The 21,956-nt window shown below is 27.0% G+C and overlaps 1 protein-coding gene and 1 pseudogene across 1 annotated transcript; both read right to left on the bottom strand.

Moving 5' to 3' along the window:
- Positions 1-1,184: 1,184 nt before the first annotated feature.
- On the bottom strand, positions 1,185-4,677 carry LOC111309573 (rust resistance kinase Lr10 pseudogene; annotated as a pseudogene).
- A 631-nt stretch (positions 4,678-5,308) lies between these two features.
- Positions 5,309-9,681, bottom strand: LOC111310386 (rust resistance kinase Lr10-like). Its single transcript, XM_022909806.2, has 3 exons — positions 8,930-9,681; positions 6,640-6,666; positions 5,309-6,545 (listed from the first exon to the last, which is right to left on the bottom strand). Exons 1-3 carry the CDS (start codon positions 9,636-9,638, stop codon positions 5,452-5,454), a joined length of 1,830 nt encoding a protein of 609 aa, XP_022765541.2. The 5' UTR covers positions 9,639-9,681; the 3' UTR covers positions 5,309-5,451.
- Positions 9,682-21,956: the final 12,275 nt, after the last annotated feature.

Below are 21,956 nucleotides of genomic sequence, written 5' to 3'. Positions count from 1 at the left end.
ATCGATGCAAGATGCAACAGATTTTTTGAAGAGTTTTTTTCTTTTTCGATCTTTTTCTTTTTTTTTCTTGTTCTTTATATGACTAATCACATAATTCCATATGAATGAGACTTATCTCAATTTAGGGATGAATACTATTGCATCGTTCTTTTCACCTACACATGTCAAAACCTTGGGGTCGAGTCACCCATGAATGAGCGAAGTTTTACTTCAATAGTTTAAGTGTAATATCTCTTTCTTTTTTTTTTTCTCAAAGAAAAAGTGTAATATCTCTTTTATTAATTAATTGATTTATTCGTGTACTATTAAATTTCACTTTTCAATTTATATAATAATATACCATCTCAAAAAATATAAATATTTGAGATAAAATTAATGAGACAATTAGCACAACTCTTATTAAAATTTTAATGTTTTAATGTATAATAAACTCACATAAAAGATTTTTTTTTTAAATGATAATAAAAATGACACCAACAAAGTAATTAAAAAACGGTAAAAATATTTGCCTCTAAATTTTTGTTAATAGCATTGTAGTTAAGTTTCATATTTTATTTCATCAGGAGAGACAATTCGTATACAATTAATCCTTAAGGCTTCGCTTGATAGGATGGAAAGAAAATTAAAAATATGAAAAACTAGAAGAGAAGAAAAGTGAAAAGATGAAAAACATATTTTTTCTTTTCATTTGTGTGCTTAGTTGAAAGAAAAGTTGAAAGAAAATATAATTTTTTTTTCACTCATTACTTCGTAGAATTGAAAAATGAAAGGAAACAAAGTAAAAATTACATAATTTTCTCCCCCTTTTTTTTTTTTATAAATGAAGATGAAAAAGAATATCTAAATACATTCTCACACCTCTTGTATTTTCTCTTCTTTTTTTCTTTCTAATTTAAAGTGATTTGTTTTTGTTAATGAATGCAAAAAATGATAACTTTTCCTATTTTCTTTTCTCTCATTTTTCTTTCTTACCAAATACACTTAAAATCCATTCTCCTTCCACTTTCCATCCCCCCTTCTCATCCTTCTACTTTTCGGTTACAACAATTACGGCCAAAATGAGAATATATAAAGTATGAAATGACAAAATAATAACATTTGTTTGCTATCAGCAATTATAGTTTTAACAAGATGCATCTCCAAACCCTTTGAGATACATATCATAAATATAAAAGTAAGAAAATTAAAAACTGCTGCAATCTGACAAGTGCTTTTATCTATTCTTACTCAGAAATAGTTGCTAGTTCTCTGTTAATGGGCTTTCTAGGCTTCATTTCATCTTTAGAGGCAAAAGGATTTGGTGACATTGTTAGGTTCTCCGCTTCTCCTTCCAACATTTAAACCACAGCTTTCATTGAAGGACGATCCACTGGATACCATTGAATGCACCAAAGTCCAACAATCGTGAGTTTCTTTGCTATCTTGTCATGCTCTTCATCTTCAATACTATTTCCTAATTCTTCTCCTTTGTCTAAAAGATTATAAACCCACTCTGGGAAGTACACTTGCTCATATTTGGCACTGTTACATCGATATTTTTTCTTCCTCCAACCATTTCAAGCAAAAGCATTCCGAAACTATAAACATCTGATTTGTATGAAACGTTTCCGAAGTTCCTAGACAATACTTCAGGTGCAATATAGACCATGGTTCCTCTTGCTGCTGTCATTGAAACAGCACTTTGCTCTTTGGAACATAACTTGGCCAAACCAAAATCAGAAATTTTAGGATTGAAGTTCTGATCCAGCAAAAGATTGTGTGGCTTGAGGTCGAAATGGAGGATTCGTTGCTCACAACCTTGGTGCTGATACTCAATACCTGTGGCTATGCCTAAAGCAATATCCTGAAGCTTATCCAAGCTAAGGAAACGATTCTCACCCTTGGCTGCGAATATGAATTTCTTTAATGACTCATTCGGCAGGTACTCTTAAACGGGGGCTCAATTACATCCATCAGCACAAAAACCAACTAAACGAGTCACATTGACATGATGGATTCTACCCATTGAACCAACTTCATTGATGAACTCTTCACCATTTCCCTTGAAATTATTCAGAACCTTGACAGCTACCGAAACATCATTGGAAAATGTTCCTTTGTACACAGTAGCATAACCGCCCTGTCCCAGTTTATCCTTGAATTGATATGTTATCCTCTTAATATCAGCATAGGAATATCTTGAGGGCTTAAGAGCTGTGTAATCCTCCAGAAACTGCTCGATTTTGCGTTGCCCCTCTTTCTTTTTTTTATGCAAATGGTGCAGCCAAAAAAGTCCAATGAGACTCGTTACAAGAAGAAATGCGCCTATGACATTTGAATGCTTGGTGAGATCATTTCTTTTCTCAATTTAAAACCAATACATCGAACAACGATGTACCTGAAATCGTTAGCCTTGTTCTTGGACCTACAAAACATCCAAAAGTTATTAGCACGCTATGTATCTCAAAATCAGTACAATATATGTAATCCAATATAATTAGTCTAAATATTTTCCCTTTTAAGTTCATTTCTTGCACTTGTAATTTCTAAAACATTCAAAATTGGTCGACCTTGCAAGTGTTTTAAATACAAGTTCGAGACAGACATGCATATGTAAGATTAAGGTAAAATACTTTCTCAAAAGTTTCCTCAACTTTTGAATAAATTCGATTAAATCATGAGTAAGGAGTAGTATTGATTCAATATATATTCAATATAACTTATTTTTAGTGAAAAATAAAGATTAGGATACTTAGCATCTAACCTAGACCTATTTAAGAGTTAGACTATTCATTTAAGTTTTGAGAGGGTTTAGATAAAAAATTAAAATGCATTAAATGAGTTTGAAAATAATTTTTAAACTCGTTTAAATTTCAGGTAAGACTTTAGACAAAATATTTAAAACTCAAGTTCAATCCAGCTCGGTCCGAATTCACATATATATAATTTTTTTTAATTTTTATATATATGTAAATTATATAAAAATTAATTCACATATATATAAAATTAAAAATACAAAAATATATTTTTTATTAAAATTAATTTATATTTTTAATTTATATTTATAATTTTAATTTTATACATATGTTAATTAAATATAATCACATTAAATTTAATTTAATCATACTTTTTTTTATCTTTTATTATATAAATTAAGTTTAATGGTTAAATTTGAGATTTTTACTTTAAATTTGGGTTGAGCTTCAAAAAATTTTGAAATCCAAAATTTTAGATTGAGCTAGACAAGTATATAAGTTATTAATGTCAAGTATGAGCTTAGTCTAAATCCAACCTAATCCAACCCATGAACATCTCTAATCTAATCTAACTTCTTTAACATATACATACATACATATATATATATATATATAAAGCAATTTCTTAGAAGATTATGCTAAAGAAATTCTGATAGATGGTAAGTATCCTATGAATATCCTAATCTTAATTTTCAGACCAAGATATCCTTTAAAAAAATAAATTCTTTATTTTATTTATCAGAAATAAATAAAATTTTTATCAAATAATTTTTTACATATGATTGCACTTTTACATTTGAATTTCCTTTATCAACTTCAATTTTAACTTCTTTAAGATAATATTTGCTATGAAATGATCACTCTAAAAATCATGATAATTTACACATGATGATTAGATCATTATTTGGTAAATACTTGGTGATTCCATGTAATGATGATCTTGTATCACCAAGAGCGATCAAATCACTATATTGAAGAATAATTTAATTTTTATCCAAAAAAAGAAAAACTTTTATCATTAACATGAAATAATACGTGAAATTAATAATAATTATATTATCTATTTAATATGTGAATTAAAAATTTATTTTCTCTTACAAATGAAATTATTTTATATTATAGATTTTTATATTTTAAAACTAATATTATTATAATAAGTTCAAAAATAATTTAATTTTATAAATATTTTATATATAATATAATCTTTTGATTTGTCTTTTATTAAGAATTTAATAGATTAATTTTATTTTTTAATTCAAATATTTTTACATAAATTATATTATAAAAATGAATTTATCTATCAATAAATATATTTAATAATTTAATAATATTTTATTATAAAATAATTAATATTTTATTAATATTTTACAAATTATTATCTTTAAATATTCATGAAATCATTAATTTGTGTAATTATTATATATGTATAATTATTGTCATATTTTTAAATAAAATAATATTTAATTTTTAATAATTTCAAACATTGCAATGTAAAATTATTAAATATTAATTATTGCTAATTAAATGAAATAATTTCAAATAAAAAATGATAAAATTATCTTAATACTATAATAATTATATTATCATCGTAATCTTGTAACAAATCCCAAGCGTTACCTAAGATATTTTTGAAATAATGTTACTCTAACAACACTTTCCACGAAAGCTCTAATTTGGAGAAAAAAATGCCTTTAGTTGACGTGAGTAGCCGTAGACCACCAATTTTCTAGTCAAAATTGGCGCATTCCTCATCCCCAATTTTCCAGCAAATTGCTCAAACTACACGCAAAAAATTAAACAAAGGGTCCACTTGACGGGTGCCCCATTGTTTAAGTGGAGCAACAGTACAGTGCGTTTGGGAAATCATTTTGCCCCCCTTGTGCCGTAGCTTGCCCGTTTGGCAAGCATTCCCGTGGTCCAGTTGAGAGCTATAGCCCTCCATGCACCCCGATTAGAACAACTTGGGTGCACTGTTCAACTCTGATGGATGTTGGACAATAATTTCCATACAATATTTTTTCTTTTAGTATTAAATTTATATTGATAGGACTTAAACAACCTTAAACATAGACACATATTATCATTTTGATAAAATTTATCAATATTTTTTTGTTTTAAAATTTTTATTTTGGTATTTATAGTTAAATTTGTTTATTTTGTTATATATTTTATATTTCATATGTTTAATATTAATTTATCCAAATAATATTTAGAATCGTTATAAGTATTATTTTTCCAAATATTAAATGTTTTAAATTATTTTTTAATTTTTAATACTTAAAATTGTAATTATTATTTGTAATATAATATTATAAATATCAATATATTAATTAATAAAAAAATATCTAAATACATGCCCACACCTCTTCTATTTTTTCTCATTTTTTTCTTTCTAATTTAGAATGATTTGTTTTTATTAATGAATGTGAAAAATGATAACTTTTCCCTTATTTTTCTTTCTTACCAAATACACTTAAAATCCATTCTCCTTCCACTTTCCATCCTCCCTTCTCATCCTTCTATTTTTCGGTTACACCAATTACGGCCTAAATGAGAATATATAAAATATGAAATGACAAAATAATAACATTTGTTTGCTATCAGCAATTATAGTTTCAACAAGATACATCTCCAAACCCCTTTGAGATACATATCACAAATATAAAAGTAAGAAACTTAAAAACTGCTGCAATTTGAAAAGTGTTTTTATATATTCCTACTCAGAAATAGTTGCTAGTTCTCTGTTAATGGGCTTTCTAGGCTTCATTTCATCTTTAGAGGCAAAAGGATTTGGTGGCATTGTTAGGTTCTCCTCTTCTCCTTCCAACATTTGAACCACATCTTTCATTGAAGGACGATCCACTGGATACCATTGAATGCACCAAAGTCCAACAATTGTGAGTTTCTTTGCTATCTTGTCATGCTCTTCATCTTCAATACTAATTCCTAATTCTTCTCCTTTGTCCAAACGATTATAAACCCACTCTGGGAAGTACACTTGGCTCATATTTGGCACTGTTACATCGATATTTTTTCTTCCTCCAACCATTTCAAGCAAGAGCATTCCAAAACTATAAACATCTGATTTGTATGAAACGTTTCCGAAGTTCCTAGACAATACTTCAGGTGCAATATAGCCCATGGTTCCTCTTGCCGCTGTCATTGAAACAGCACTTTGCTCTTTGGAACATAACTTGGCCAAACCAAAATCAGAAATTTTAGGATTGAAGTTCTGATCCAGCAAAATATTGTGTGGTTTGATGTCGAAATGGAGGATTCGTTGCTCACAACCTTGGTGCAGGTACTCAATACCTTTGGCTATGCCCAAAGCAATATCCTGAAGCTTATCCAAGCTAAGGAAACGATTCTCACCCTTGGCTGCGAATATGAATTTCTCTAATGACTCATTCGGCAGGTACTCATAAACGAGAGCTCGATTACATCCATCAGCACAAAAACCAACTAAACGAGTCACATTGACATGGTGGATTCTACCCATTGAACCAACTTCATTGATGAACTCTTCACCATTTCCCTTGAAATTATTCAGAACCTTGACGGCTACTGAAACATCATTGGAAAGTGTTCCTTTATACACAGTACCATAACCGCCCTGTCCCAGTTTATCCTTGAATTGATATGTTATCCTCTTAATATCAGCATAGGAATATCTTGAGGGCTTAAGAGCCTTGTAATCCTCCAGAAACTGCTCGATTTTGCGTTGCCCCTCTTTCTCTTTTTCATGCAAATGGTGCAGCCAAAAAAGTCCAATAAGACTCGTTACAAGAAGAAATGCGCCTATGACTAAACCTGGAAAGTAATAGGTCGTGGTTAGAGAATTAAAATGCTTGATCAGATCATTTCTTTTCTCAATTTAAAACCAATACATCGAACAACGATGTACCTGAAATCATTAGCCTTGTTCTTGGACCTGTAAAACATCCAAAAGTTATTAGCACGCTATGTACCTCAAAATCAGTACAATATATGTAATCCTATATAATTAGTCTAAATATTTTCCCTTTAACTTCATTTCTTGGACTTGCAATTTCTAAAACATTCAAAATTGATTGACCTTGCAAGTGTAAGTTCGAGACAGACACGCATATGTAAGATTAAGGTAAAGTACTTTCTCAAAAGTTTCCTCAACTTTTGAATAAATTAGATTAAAACATTACTAAAAGGTAGTATTGATTCAATATACAAACATATATATATATATATATATATAGTTCTTGGTCTGAATATTGGTTCAATATAATCAAGCAATTTCTTAGAAGAGTTTGTTAAAGAAGTTGGGTTAGATGCTAAGTATCCTAATCTTTGTTTTTCACTAAAAAAAGTTTTATTTATTTTATTTTATTTAAATTTCAACACCTAGACTTTTTTTAATTTTTAGACTAAGATATCTTTTATAAGAAAAAATGAATTTTTTTATTTTATTTATTAGAAATAAATAAAAATAATGTCAAATAATTTTCTACATTTATATTGTTGCACTTTTGCATTTGAATTTTCTTTATCATATTCTATTTTAACTTCTTTAAGGTAGTGTCTTTAAGGTAGTGTTTGATATAGTATGATTGCTCCAAAAATCATAATAATTTACACATGACAATTAAATTATTATTTGATACACATTTGGTGATTGTACATGATGGTGATTTTAAATCATGAAAAGTGATTAGATTACTGTATTAGAAAGTAATTTAATTTCTATCTAAAATGATAAAAAATTTTAATCATCAAAGTAAAGTGATACATAAAAGTAAAAATATCAATATTACCTATTTAATGTGTGAATTAAAAATTTGCTTTCTCTTAAAAATGTAATTACTTTATATTATAAATTTTTATATTTTAAAACTAATATTTATTATAATAAGTTCAAAAACAATTTGTTTTTTATAAATATTTTGTATATAATATAATTTTTTTCTTTTATTATGAATTTAATAGAATAATTTTATTTTTTAATTCAAATATTTTTACATAAATTATATTATAAAAATTAATTTATCTATCAATAAATATATTTATTAATTTATTAATTTAATTATATTTTATCATAAAATAAATAAATTATTATTAATATTTTATAAATTATTATTTTTAATTATTATTAAAATCATTAATTTGTGTGATTATTATAATATGTATAATTATTTTCGTATATTTAAATAAAATAATATTTGATTTTTAATAATTTTAAATAAAATAATATAAAATTATTAAATATTAATTATTACTATACAAATTAAATGATTTTAAATTAAGAATAATAAAATCATCGTGATAATATAATCATATGATCTTGTAACAAAGCCCAAACGTTACCTAAGATATTTTTGAAATAATTTTACTCTTAACAACACTTTCCACGAAAGCTCTAATTTGCTCAAAAACAAGCCTTTAGTTGACGTTCGTAGCCGTAGACCACCAATTTTTTAGTCAAAATTGGCCCATTCCTCACTCCTTTGTCCTTTCTCATCACGAATTTTCCAACAAATTGCTTAAAGTACACGCAAATAATTAAACAATGGATCCACTAAGTGTGCATCATTATTGATTTATTGGATGAGCGATAGAAATTAATTTTAATAAAATTAAAAATAATCATAAATATAAAATTAATTATTATAATAATAAAATTAAAATTAATAATAGAAATATTTATTTAAAGCTATCCAAGTTTATAAATTTTTTTGTACGATTAGAAAATTAAATTAAATTATTTTATTAATGAATAAAATGTTTTAAATTTTCAAATTTTTATGTATTTATTTTAAAGTATTTATTTTAAGAGTTTTTAAAATTTTATTTTTATTTATTAATGAGATATCACTATTTATTTCAATGATATTATACAAATTATATATATTTTTAATATTATAATAATTTAGTAATAAAATATTAAGTAAGTTATTGAAGTTAATTTGACTAACCCCGACATAAATTTTCAAGCAATGTCAACCCGATTCAATGCTCCTCTCGAGTAGGGATAACCATATAGAAATAGAAGAAACTCTGAGTTTTCATGTGGTTTTTTATCCTCCAAAATTTCTCATACAATTGCTTCTTAATGATAATCTTAGTGTATAACTGTCCGGACTAAATTCATTAGTAAAAAAAAAAAAAAAATCTAACAATTACGCCAAAATAGATCTCAGAACATTATCGGTGAATAAACATACCTTTATGTTTCCCGGGGATGTCATAGCACTCGGTGCCCGACGCGTTAGTATTATTGGGACGACATCCTTGGCCTTTTGCTTCACACGATCCGCACCCTGGTTTGCTCCAATTAAAATAAAAATATTTCTGGTCAGATATTACCATTTGTTGTGGAACTTCGAAGAGATCTAAGGTCTTCCTGCAATATAACAGGTCACGGCCTGCAGAACGAGAAGCACTGTATTTAATATGGAAGCCAAGCCTCGTACTTAGGCAACGGATCATGTAATAATCATAGTCGGATTGAGCTTCATCTGAACATTCGAACAAAGTGAAGTTTCCCAGACTGTCGTCATTGTAGGGATTTTGATACGAGCTGAACATGTAAGGGGAATCAGATAAAGTGAGATTTGGAAGCTGCCTTTGGACACAACGATCTTCATCATACACCTGAATCCTCTGATTTACATAATCTATACGCTTCACCAACAACTTGACCGAAACCGGCAGCTCCAGAACGGTCTGTTCCTTGTTGTTGCAGGACAGGTGAAACCCAGGTGAGCCACAGTGGTCCGGATGCCGACCCTTCAATCGGAAGGGGTAATGGACAAGTGGGCCACCGCGTTTGCATCTTATTGGCAGGCAATCATCTTGATCTGGTGGCGCTGGACCATGACCAACTGCTGCAGCACTTAATACCAGGAGGAAGTGAAAGAAAACAATGACCATTTTTTTTATATCTAATCTGGATGGGCAATTGTCTACGCTTAGAGCCTAAACCAGTTGCCTTTTATTTATTGCATTAAACAATGCCAGCGAGGAGACGACTAAATTGACAAGTCAATTTCTGTTATTTTACATTTCTTTCTCATTAGTTTTTGCTTTTTTTTTTCCACGATTTTTTTTCCACATCAAAGCATTTTTAAGATAATTTTTAATCTTAATTATCAATACATATACTTCGTACACATGATTTTTGTTATTAATAATTGAGTCAAATTTGAGAATGAACACTTTGATAATATAAAAATCTGTATTTTTTTATAACAGAAATATTAACATGGTAATTATCAATAAAGCAGAAATATTTAAAATAAAATAAAAATATATTAATTATGTTAGTAATACGGTGGTGATATGAATTATGTAGGTTATAGATAATTAATTTTAATATATTTTTATTCTAATAATATTTTGTTTATTGATACAATTATCATTATTAATGAAATATAACTATATTCATATTCGTATATATTAATTTTTCAAAATAATATAGTAAGATAAAATGTTATTTTTGATAAAAAATTATTAAGATAAATTATTATACTCTTAATTTCAATAATCAAGTTTAAATTTTAGCAACTTCTAGGACAACAACAATAAAAAACCAAGACTTATATCCAATAATTCTAGAGTTTGTTATATGAAAGACAAAAAAAAAAAAAATCATATTAAGTAGTAGTTTTGAATCGTCTTTGTTACTCATTTCTATAAAATATAACATTTTTATCTATTTTCTTAACTTTTATATAATTTTTTATTACTTGCATTTATATCTTTCATGGTTTACTTTTAAAAGTTTTGAACTCTTACAAATTTATAAGCTCATTTTTTTTAATTGGTATATAGATAAGCCTATATTTCACATATTCAAATCATCTTAAAAGATCCTTTCTTATTTTTTTCGCAATTTGTATTATTCTTAATTCTTTTTGAATCTCTTCATTTTTTATTTTCTCTTCTAATCTTATCATATATCCATCAAAACATCATCATTTCAATTACACTCGTTTTCTTCTCATTTTGTTTCTTAATGGCCCAACACTCAATTTTATAAAACAATGCAAGCCTTACAGTTCAATTAATGAATTATGTAGGGCTTGCATTAATTATTGAATAAAATAAACAATGCAAGCCTTGCATTAAGTATTAGGAATGCTTCGATCACATAATATGTTCAATGCATTTCATTGCCTCACTTATCTTGTTTGAATCATATGATTTACATCCCTTTCTATCTCAACATTGCTTTTAATAATTGATCCCAAATATTGAAAATGAATATTCTTTGGTATTACCTTATAAACTAATTTAATCACACTAGCACTTGCTTCCCTATAATTACTAAACTTACATTTCATATATTTAATTTTAGATTTACTCAATTTAAAACCTCAAGACTCTTGTATATGCCTCTCTAATTCCTATTTTGCATTGTGATTATCATTAGTTTCAACAATTAAGACTATATTATCGGCAAATAACATATATCATGACACCTTGTCATGGATATGTCTATTGATCTCGTTTATAACTATTGCACAAAAAATAATAATAAATTTAGTGCTAAGCTTTGATGTGATATTGAGATAATTGAAAAGCTATCAGTCACACCCTCAAATGTTCTTACATTCATTATAACTCCTTCATACATATTTTTAACTATATTAATATACTTTAAAAGAACTCCTTTTTTCATTAAGGATCACCATATCACATTTTTGGGGAACTCTATTATATACTTTTTCAAGTCGATAAATATCATATGTATATCATTTTTTCTTGCTTAAAAACCTATAATAGACGTCTCAATAAATGAATTATATCTATTGTGGAGTGTCTTGGCATAAACCCAAGTTGATTTTCATAAATAGTGAGTTAGTAACCTCATGTCATGACCTACATTCAATTAGTCTTTTAAAGTTTCATAATATGACTTGTAAGTTTTATTCTTTGATAGTTTGAACAATTTTATATATGTATTACTTTTATTCTTATATAAAAGCACTAGTGTATTTTTCCTCCATTCTTTAGGTGTTTTTTTGAGTATCTTAAATTTTGTTAAAAAAATCTTTCAACCATCTTATCCTTATTTCACCCAAGCAATTCAAATAAAAAATTGTTTTTGAATAGTAATATTTTTCATAAAATAAAATATATTATTTAGTTATTTTCTTGAACATTGAATCATTTAACCACATCTATCATCTCATTTATATGTATTGTGTTTAAAGCTTATCATCATATTTAATAATAATAAAAAAAAAACCTCATCATATGATTAATATAAGTACTAAAATCAATCAAACACACAAACCCACTGTATACGAGGGCATTTTCTAGTTAGTCACGTAAAGAATGTCATGCTTTGACATTTTTTATACAAGTATGCCAGAGCCTTTTCTTATGATTCAAATAGGCCAAAGATAAAGGGAAAGAGGAAAAAGAATCTAATATATATATATATATATATATATATATTATATTACAACATACAAAGTTACATAATTAAAATTGCTTATGTGGATGCTTAGGTGGATAATCTTTTTTAATGACACATAAGATAATATTTATATTATTTTATTTATAAAATAAAAATTTTTAATAAATTATTTAACTGAATATTTTAGATAATTATTTAAACTGAAATTAAAATCTAAGATTGAAATTTTTGCACAAAATTTGAATTCAAATATATTAAATCATAAGTTATCTTTTTTTTTTTTTTAAATTTAATGACAATTCCAAATATACAAACTTAATTAAATTTTATTTTCTAACAAATAATTCTATTTAATAAATTGTTTAAATTTAATATTTTTAGATAATTATTTAAATTCAAATCAAAATCTATAAAAAAAATAAAAAATATTTAATAGATTATTTAAATTTAATATTTTTAGATAAGTTAATGAATTATTGACTAGAAAGCATGAAATTTAAAGTAATAAAAGCTTACATCTTTATATGAAAATATGAGAAATTTGAATATTGATAAAAAAGTTAAATTAAAAACTATTTTTGCTTTGAAAACAAATATAATGTTTTATTTATGTTCTAATTCAAATATTTTCATATTATATATTTGGTTAATTTGTTTGTTTCTCTTTAGTTCATAACTTTTTTTAAATTTTGCTTAAATTGATTATAATTAACTTTTTGTATTATATATTTTTTTGTTTTATTCATTTCTTCAATGTTTCATTCTCTATTAATTATTAACATATTTGCTTTTATTATTGTATATATTTAATCTTGACAAATTAATATGTAAATTTATATTCTCTATTTTTTTTTGCTATTCTTTTTATTATTGAATTTTTTTTTCTACAATGGATGATATAAGAAGAATGATAATAATTGCCATATCTAACTCACAAAAAATACCATCAATTATGTTAAATATGATTAAAAATAAAAAATATTTCAAAATTTTTTTTTTGAGCATAACATAAAGAATTATTATTTCCCTTTTATCTAAAAAAAAACTTTATTTTGTTAACATGTATAGAAATAATTATTAGCCCAATATATTTGTGTAATAATTACTTGAAACATGTCAAAAATAAGAACTAATAAAAAGCAAATGATTATAACAAAATTAATAATTGTAATTTGTTGTTCAATCAAATATATATATATATATATATACACCACCCAATCGACATTATGATAAAAATAATTATTAATCTTAACTATTTAAATATTGATTTTTAATTTTTTTATCAAACAAGAAAAAAACGATAGTAAAATTTTTAGTATTTAGCAAATAAATTGAAGAAAATATTTTTAATGAAAAAAAAGATTTTTATAATTCTTAAAAATTTACAAAAGTTTATACTTCTTTTAGATGAATAATATTATTTATAATATATTATATATAAAATATCATTTAATTGTATCTTAACATTTATAAATATATAATTATATATTATATAAATAATTAAAAAATAAATTTAAAATTATAAAAAATTTAATAAAAAATCCCGTACATTGTATGGCTAAAAAAGCTAGTTTACTAAATATTGGGGATTGCAATAATTCACCTCTTAAAAGGAGATTAAAGAATCATTTAAATTTAATCCATAATTAAAAGACGTGGAAATATTAAATTACTAATACCTTAGTATTTTATTACTGGAATATGATCTGTCACATTTTTTTATTTTAAAAAAGTACAAACAATTTCTTTATATATATATTTAAAAATTCAAATAAATCAAGACGTTGAAACAAAGTTTCTATCGAAAATGAACTCAAAATATTCCAACAGCCAAAATCCAAAAAATGTGATACTAATTTATGATTTGGAGACATTCATTTTTACGAATGATTTTAAGTTTCTCGTAAATTGTGACAGAAAAATCAAGTGCAAGGTAAGAATTGGTCGTAAAAAACAACTTGCTTGTTTAATTTTTTTGATGATTTACATGTAAAAGAAATTATTGGACAAAAGCAAAACTCCAATAATTGTCTCTTATATTTTTTTGAACCACATTTCTTCTTTTCATTTATGAAATATCAGTAACAAAGGAATTGTTATTGAGGATTTCAGGGCATTCATCGATCCAATACATGTCCTCAGTAACGGTAAGCCCATGTTTAGCTAATATATGTGCTTCATTGTTTCCACTTCTGCTGGTGTGCATGAAACAATATCTTGCTAAAAGTCTAGCACAACTCCTGGCTTCATCAATTATGACTCCCACAGTGGATAGATCTGGTTCAGTCGACTTCAGGATTTTAATTACTCCCAAACCATCCCCTCAATCACCACAAATTGAAGACCCTAATTCACTGCAAACTCGACCGTCTTTGCTGCTGCTATAGTTTCCACCATAAATGGATCCACAACCCTGTTTACTGCAGCAGATATTGCTCCCATCACCTCGCCCTCTGAGTTTCATGCAATGATACCTATCCTGCCCTTCTTCCGTTCCTTATCAAAGGCCCCATCAAAGTTTAGCTTGTAAAATACCCCTTAAAGGAGCCTTCCCGGTCGCCGTAGCCAGTTGTGGTGCATTGCCGTCAGCCACATGTGCTTTGTTATAATCATCTATACACTGCATAAAGAAGGTTGCCACCACTAATGCTTCTCTTCTTCTTTCTGCATGCAGTTCTTTGTTCCTTTCGTTCCAGATTGCCCAAACCGTGACTGCTAACTGATGGAGTTGCTTATTTTGGTGTCACTTTAACTACTATTTTAACGACCCCAAAGAATGACACATCGTGTTGCTTCCGTTATGATCCTGGCATTTGGGTAATTTATGATTTGCTCATTCTTCAATTGCATAATATAATCAAAATTTCCTTTATTTAAAATATTATTCAAACACGAAATAAAAGATAACTAAAAACAAAAAATTATTATAATTATAAAATAGTAAGATTCTAAAAAAAAAGAAATACTATTAAGACTTAAAATATAAAACATATAAATTTAAAAGCATAATTAGAATTAATAAGTCATAAATAACAATGCAAATATTATTTTAATGAAAATTTAAAAGACTTTAATTTTAGTTTAATCTGATATTATTCCTTTTAAAACAATTTAATTGAATTGTTATTTTATTAGCATCAGATGTCCAACGAAGTGAGAAAAAGTTTACTGAAGGTTCCCTTATCCTTTCGCGTGGATTAGAATTTGGGCGTTGAAGCTTTTCCCTGTTCTGAGTTTTGACCCATTCAACAAAGGCATATGAAAGTCAAAAATAAAAAAGTAAAAAAAGCCCCCTCGAAAAGCATACGAGTCACTTTCTTCGAAAGATGTTGGACCCACCCATCCTCTCCACCCCATAGTATTAGGATTCACGTCAATTTGTGGAGTATTATTATTTTAGTTTATTGGTTTTTATGATTTTATTTCATTTAAAATATCTTACATATTAAAGATTACGGTAATATTTATATCCTAAAATTAATTTTAGTACACAGTCGATATAAAATTTATGATTCTTTTTTAGAATCATGCCCATCATTTTATTATTAGTATCTCAAAGTTGACTCTACTGTCAAATATCATTGTCTACACTAACTTATAAAGTATTATCTGCTTCGACCCATTAAATCATATGGTTTGATATCATAAAAGATATTTTATAAGTTGAAGATAGTATGAACACTTATATCTTAAATTTGAATATAATACACAGTCAATGTAAGAGTCGTGACAATAAGAACTAAAAGATCACATCAAGATTTCTTCAAGGATTCAAAACTCCATTCTATATTTGTCATAATGTTCAAGTCCAAGACCCTACTTATTAGAGACAAAAAGTATGAAGTCATCGTCAATCTTTTTTTATCTAGATTTGATTAGTCACTTATGTGAATCTATCTTTTTAAGGTTATTTTAAATTTAAACTAAGGGTTCTTAAAAAGAATAAGTTCTAATCCACATCAACAAAATTAAGTTCAAAAGTTAGTTACGTACAGGGATGATATTAGACCCCATTACACCCAAAATTGGTATCAAATTATTTACATATTAGCTTGTTTAAGTCTTAATCAAAGATAGTTTTTTATTATTAGTTTTGATGTTTAAAACATTGGAAAAAAGTTTTAGATTTTCACAAAAAAAAAATTTATTCATCTCAAGAGTATACAAGATAAACTTGTTGTTTACTTAAAGAGGTTCCATTATCGAATTTATTAAATATCTTAACAAAAATCAATTCGAATTTCTTTTATTTATTTACAAAATATTGTCATACAAAAATTCTTTTAAGAAACATCATGTAATAATATCACAATCAAAACATGCAAAAATCCTGCAAATAAAAAATCATGCCAAAAATAATAAAAATCATACAAAAATCATGCAAAAATATTATGCAAGCAAATTAATGTAATAAAAATCCGTGCAAAATATTATATAATAAATCATGCAAATAAATTAAATTGATACAAAATTATCATGCAAACATATCATAACAAAATAATGCAATTAAATATCATAAAATTGTGCAATAAAAAAATGCAAACAAGAATAATAAAAATCATCAAAAAAATAAACTATAAAAATCTTACCAAACTTTTTCTTTCTTTTTTTTTTCATCACTTTTAATTCAATCTCAATTAAAAATACTAAATAAAAAACCAAAAAAAATAAATAGAAGATAAATAATAAATAAAAAAAATAAAAAAACCAAAAGGAAAAATAAAAATAAAAGCCTACCATCGGGTCAAGTTTTGGCGTAGGTCAGTATGCAAGTTATCTGGTCAAAGCATGGATCCACCCCCTCTAAGATGACATCATTCAACCTTAGTACAAAAGCCAAAAAAACTCTTTTTTTCTCATATTCCCCTTTTCTGCATCTCACTTTAGCTTTAGCTTTTTTCTTCCTTCTCTTTAAGAACCAATCGGAAAACTTAATAAATTCCAAAAACGAACCAAAAACTCAGACTCTGACACTAGAATATTCAAACAGTTTAAGAAATTTCAAACTTTACCTAGAATTTTCCAAGAACTAGAAATCGGCCGTTGTGTTTTCCTTTGACCACCGTGAAACCCATAAAAAAATAAACTACCATTGAAAAATTCAAGCAAAAGCCTAAAAAATTCAATAGATACAGCAATCCAACAAAGAACATAGTTTTGTAAGAGTTCAAACCAAACAAATACAACACCAAGAATAATAAAAGACAAAACACCTAAAAAGTTATACCATCTTATACTAAAAAACACATGATCATAAGTTTGCACCACTATACACCTAAAAATGTTTTGATCGCGAAAAAACTTTAATAGACTTTAAACAAGACAATTTAAAAAAAAAAAATCTATAAACCAACAAACCATTGCAAGACCACCTCAATGAGATAACACATACATGCACCTATCACAAGCTTTTTCCAAAACCAAAATATTACAATTCACATAAAACATCACAAGTTTTGAAAAAGTCAGCAAGTTTAGCCTCATCATAAACCAACAAGCTCAATGAACTCAGCCCGTTAACAATATTCAATACTCTAATCAAGCATCACAAAACACAACAACCTTGTTTCAATACAGTGCATAACATCCATCTAATTTTCAACATAATAATCGGCCATCAGATTGCCACCCAACAATATAAAGAGATTATCAAACCATTTGCAACACATGACTATTTTCAATCACCAATCTTAGTAAATAAAAACAACACTTCAAATATAATTCATAGATTTCAAAGGCTCAACTTCCACTTTATTCACCCATTTGACAATAAAATATGAAATTCTAAAGTAGATCCCCATTTATCTTCCTTCATTTAACAACCAATATAGAGTTCCAAATATCAATAAAATTTCCTTTTCCATTTATTCTTAAAAACCAACAAATAATCTCCAAATATAAGCAACCTTAACCTCAATATTAGTTTTAACCAACTAAAATAACTTTTAAACACTTACATTAAATCAATCACAAGCAAAACAAAACCAAATCCCCCTACCACACAAGAATTGATTTAAAGTAAGAAATTCCAATTCATAACTCACACATCCATTCTTTCCAAGATAAGCCTATAAGTATTAAAATCTTTTACCACGTGGCAATTACCATACACAACATTTATACGATCATCAGATTACACCCATAAAAATAGCTGATGTTCCTAAGAACATACACTTTACAAACAACATAAGTAAGTTTATTCTAATCCAAATACTTTTAACAAATATCATGTGTAGACATCCATCGTGTCCGAGGTAAATAGGGCCAATTTTATTTTCATTACTAGTATTATATTACTATAGTATAAAATAGTATATTATTATAGTATAGTATATTATATGGTATTATTTTATTATTATTTATTGTAGTTTATTATTATTATTATTATTATTATTACTACTACTACTACTACTACTACTACTACTATTATTATTATATTATAGTATTACTATATTATTATATTATGTTGTTGTTGTTGTTGTTGTTGTTATTATTATTATTATTATTATTATTATTATCATTATTCCTTTTTTTCCTTGATTTGTGATTGAATGGAGAAATTGAAAGCTGTAATTAACCAAATCATAAGAATCCAATTGGCATGGTCAAAGGATCTTAATTCAAAATCAAATTAGAGGATGTTTTAGTTCAATCTAGAAAAATTTACAAGAATTTATACCTAAAATTAGATTCGGGCATAACCCAATTGCATGATTCAAGCCTAGATTGGTTCTGTTTGATCCTTAAAAACTCTCTTAAAGATGACTATAAATTGGAAAAGGACTAGAGGAACAATGGGGTTAATTTTGGAGGAAGAAAATGCTCTATGGAAATTACTAAAAATATTATGGGTTTAGGTTTTGGGAATTTTGGGTTTAGATTTCTAGGTTTGGTTTGAAGTTTCTGGGTTTGGATTTGGGTTTCTAGGGTTAGGATTAAATTTCTGGGAGAGTTATGAAGAAATTTTGAAAAATCTGGGTTTTGAGTTTGAACATTTGAATTTTTCGATGAGTTTTTTGTTAAATTTTGAATTTTTTGGTGAGATTTCGATGACTTTTCTAAAAATCGATGAATTCACCAATTTTCAGTGGAATGTTCTTAGGGTTTTTAGAGAGAGGTCAAAGCGTTTGAAGCTAGAGAGAGAGAGATGACTAGGGGGATTCTGAAGAAAAAGGTTGGAAGTTGGGTTTTATACCCGTGTTAAGCAACACCATTTTAAAGAGTCCAAATCCGCACTAACCCCACTAGGATTTGCATGCCACCTATGGTTTAACTTAACTCGATCGTAGGTTTTTCTTTTTTTATTTTAATTTAATTTTAATTTATTTTATATTTTGGTTTTTATTTTATTCTACTGGTTTTTATTATTTATTTGTTTTTATTAGGTAATCTATTATTTATTAAATATTATATAAAAAATATTTTTCTGAAAAAATAATAAAAAAATCTTTTCAAATAAATTCATAAATTCCACCAAACTATTGGAGAATTTTCATGGATTTAAATTTTATAGAATCCATTAAACTATTAGAAAATTTCATAAATTGATTTCAAAAAAAATAAAAAAAAAGTTTTTATCTTCAAAACTAATGGAGGATTCCTTCTTAAATTAAATCTTACCAAACTATTGGGAGATTTAATGAATTTTCTAAAAAAAATAATTTTATAAATATTTTTTAAATAAAATTTCACCAAACTATTGGGAGATCTACCTTAAAGTAAATCTTACAAAATTATTAGAAGGCTTTACTAATTTTCCTAAATAAAATATATTAGTAAATTTAACGACGGAGCCTTTTCAAAGTGGGGCACTAGTCTCTATGAATACTCCTAAGGTGAGAGAATTATCTTAAATTGCTACTAAACTATTGGGGTAATTTTAAGATTAATTTTTAATATTAAATATTTTGGCAAATTACAAACATGTTTGAGGCTTAGATAATTTAAAATCAAACTGGTACTATTCTTTAGATGGGCATTGTGGGGGTGTTACAACCTTTCTCACATGTAACCATACTCCCGAACCTAAAATTTGGTTTCGTGGATCAGAATCTACCATTTAAAGATACCTAAGTCAATCTTGGGACTCATTTTTACATAAGATAGATTTGATCAGGTGACCAATCACACCTAAACAAAAAAGATTAATGGTGACTCTTTTATCATGTCTAGCAATAGGTCCATGAATCTATACATTATGATAGTTTGACGACTCTGCTAGGAATAAATTGAAAGTCAAACTAGTAAATGATTTCTCATTATCTAAGCCTTGCTTAATAAATTTGAGTTTGTTTATTTTTTCCTTTCATATTTTGTTATTCTCATTGCTTATATTTTGTTTAGTTGTTCACTTATATATATGTCATTCATTTGCATGTGCATAACATAAGCTTTCCACCCGAGCTCTACTCTTAGGAAGGAGTGAAATACCTTTGCCTTCGTGAGATTTCAAGTCTTCATTTGGGCCTGTGAAACAAACCCACTTAGATTGAACCTTTTTTGTTTTTGGCCTATGATAGGCAAGGATCGGGATGCCTTACTAGTTTGTGATAGACAGTGATGAAGGAATAATTTGAGAACCTTTTAGAAATGGTCTAAACTATAGATAATTAACTTTAAGAGCTTAACCATAGGTAGACCCATACCTTTTCTTGTGTTAGAAAATCCTAAATAGGACACATGGTTGGATGTTTATTTTACTTGTAAGCTTATGTATTAGCTTTTTTGTATATATTTTGGTTTTTATATTTATATACTATTTTTTATGCCTACTAACCCTTTTCTTTCACTATGCATTCATATCATTAGATTTATCATAAGGAATATTTACCACAAACTAATTTTAACAAGGAAGATCTCAGTTACATCTATAAAAAGCCTACAAAGTCCTTTACTAGCCTAAAAAAAAAGTTTGAAGAGTTGAAGCTTGCAAACAAAAGACTATAAAAAGAAGTCCAAACATTGGAACAAGAAAAAGATGGATGAAAACATTTGTGCATTGACCTTAATACAACACGATCATCCATTAATAGAAAATTGGCCCAACTTTTGCAAGAAGATAGTTAGTTGCAAGTAAAACTACAAGAAAGGGATACAATGCTCTTTGAAGCACAAAGGCACATCTAGATACTAAATGGAGTGGTGGTGGGAATTAGAGTGAAAATGAAGGTTGTGACTAAAGAATGTGAGTAAATAAAAGAGGCATATGTGAAAAAACATTACCAATTAAAGTCTCTACTTGATGGAATCATTGTGGCTATTTACAAAGCCAAGGACATGTTAGAAAGGATTGAAAAATGAAAGGCAAGGGTGCCACCAGTGAGAGCTCATGGTCAAAAATTGATAGATTTCCTTAATAAAGTGCAAAGTCAGTATCAACGAGTTATGAATTTCTTTTCCTAGTAAATTCTAGACTTTTCATGGATGTAATGTTGGATTTGGTTAAAAATGACTTTTAATTCAATAAAGATTTTCTTTGATAACAATAGTTATGTGATGAGTTCTCCTTATTGCATTCATATATTTTTGCATTCATTCTCATACATTCTAAGGGTCCTATAGACATCTTTCTAAATTTACATATTATGGGAAATCAAGGTTTAAGGATAGCTTAACACCATTATTACACCCAAGCTAGAGCCAAAAAGATAGAGCAAGATAATGCAAATGTTTGAAAAGTTGAAAAAAGCTCAAAAGGTAATTGAGGGAAAACTAAGTAAAATCCTTAAAACTCTAGGAAAGATAAACAAAAGGAAAGTAGTGGAAGAAGATATTTCACATGAAGTTACTAAGTCATTATATCCTCCAAGGTTCAATCCATATTA

The sequence above is a fragment of the Durio zibethinus genome, chromosome 19, assembly GCF_047325235.1.
Source record: "Durio zibethinus cultivar Kanyao isolate XHJ-2024 chromosome 19, ASM4732523v1, whole genome shotgun sequence".
NCBI lineage: Eukaryota > Viridiplantae > Streptophyta > Magnoliopsida > Malvales > Malvaceae > Durio > Durio zibethinus.
This window is presented reverse-complemented; position numbering and strand designations above follow the sequence as displayed.